This window comes from Drosophila nasuta, chromosome 3 (genome assembly GCF_023558535.2).
Source record: "Drosophila nasuta strain 15112-1781.00 chromosome 3, ASM2355853v1, whole genome shotgun sequence".
Taxonomy (NCBI): Eukaryota; Metazoa; Arthropoda; class Insecta; order Diptera; family Drosophilidae; genus Drosophila; species Drosophila nasuta.
In genome coordinates, this window is record NC_083457.1 from 53,584,740 (window position 1) to 53,586,183 (window position 1,444).

General features: G+C 41.1%; 1 protein-coding gene across 1 annotated transcript; it reads left to right on the forward strand.

Moving 5' to 3' along the window:
- The first annotated feature begins 94 nt into the window (after window positions 1–94).
- LOC132789274 (enoyl-CoA delta isomerase 2) lies at window positions 95–1,184 on the forward strand. Its single transcript, XM_060797181.1, has 2 exons — window positions 95–586; window positions 651–1,184. The coding sequence occupies exons 1-2, from the start codon at window positions 194–196 to the stop codon at window positions 1,038–1,040; spliced, it is 783 nt and encodes a 260-aa protein (XP_060653164.1). The 5' UTR covers window positions 95–193; the 3' UTR covers window positions 1,041–1,184.
- Window positions 1,185–1,444: the final 260 nt, after the last annotated feature.

Here is a 1,444-nt window from a genome sequence, read left to right on the forward strand (position 1 = left end):
CAGACTGTTGTATTGGGCGTTGCCACAGTGTCGTATTGCAGCTATTGTTCTGCTTTGCTGCATTTGTGACGTCAGTCATTTGTTTGTAGCCCATTGTTGCCTATCCTGGAGTCGTAAACGACTAAGCCAATTGAACTTTGTTCATTTCAATCAAAGACTCATTGGTGTGCAGATCACTTGTTAAAGTACAAAGATGTCATATCTGGGCTATAAGGCATTAATTGTCCAGAAGGAGGGCAAACTGCTTGTCATTAAATTCCACAATCCAGCAAAGAAAAACTGCCTAAATCGCGATGGCTATGGGGAACTAACCCGTGCTCTAACCGAGGTTAATGACGATGATGAGGTGACCATTGTTGTCATTACCGGCGTAGGTGAGTATTTCACCGCTGGCAATGAATTGACCCCCATTCACAAAATCAACGACGTGGAGGCGTATATAAAGGAGTCCAATGACAATTTCAAAAAGATGGTTACCAGCTTTATCAACTGCAACAAGCTTATCTTTACGCTGGTCAATGGTCCATCGATTGGTATCGGCACCACAATCGTGGCCCTCTCTGATGTGGCGTGGTGTGTCGAGGAGGTAAGCAACAAGTGGTTACTTTACATTTCATTCAACTTTAGCTCCATCTATCTGTCTCTTTCAGGCAACCTTCCTGACACCTTTTAGTCGTCTTGGTCTTGTGCCGGAGGCTTGCTCCAGCTTTACATTCCCCTTAATTATGGGCAGGTCAAAGGCCACTGAAGTGTTGGTATTGAATGAGAAGCTCTCGGCTCAGGAGGCGTATCATTTTCATTTCGTCTCTCGCATCTTTAAGCTAAGTGAATTGGATTCCGTAGTGTGGCCAAAGATTCGCGAATACTCTGAATTGCCGCCCACCTCGATGAGGGAATGCAAGCGGTTGATTAACTTCTCACTGCGGGAGAGTTTGAAGAGGGTCAACGATGAGGAGTGTGAGGCGCTGTACAAGCGTTTCTTCGATGAAGAATTTATCCAGGCAATCATGAAATTTAACACCCGCAAATCAAAGCTTTAATTTCTTTTCATTGTGTCGTTCAATTCATGTACCAAAAACATAGAAGGTTACCAAAACATACTCTTGACTCTGTTGTTATAAGCAAGTTATCGATAAATGTGCAGAGCGGATGGTCACACACAAAATATAACATTTTACAGTACAGTTGCTGTTATGCACTCTTCAATTAACAGCTGCTATACGTAAACGTTATTTAAATAACAATATTTTAATAAGCACCAAATAATTATTAATTTAAAAAAATCTTATTTGAAATATATAAAGTATGGAATTATAAAAATGTATGCGTGTGAACCTTGTCATACAAGAAAAGAATGCCGTATATGCTGTTTCCTTAACAGGGCACGTAAACGTTAAAAGTTTTGCGGCTGTTAACGTGACTGTCTGTTGATTAACAGGTCACA

What these genes read in the sequence shown, in the direction of transcription:
- LOC132789274 (XM_060797181.1), top strand. Translation starts at nt 194, where the DNA reads ATGTCATATCTGGGCTATAAGGCATTAATTGTCCAGAAGGAGGGCAAA. An exon ending in TGGCGTGGTGTGTCGAGGAG is followed by an intron (nt 587 to 650) that starts GTAAGCAACAAG and finishes TGTCTCTTTCAG; the next exon opens with GCAACCTTCCTGACACCTTT.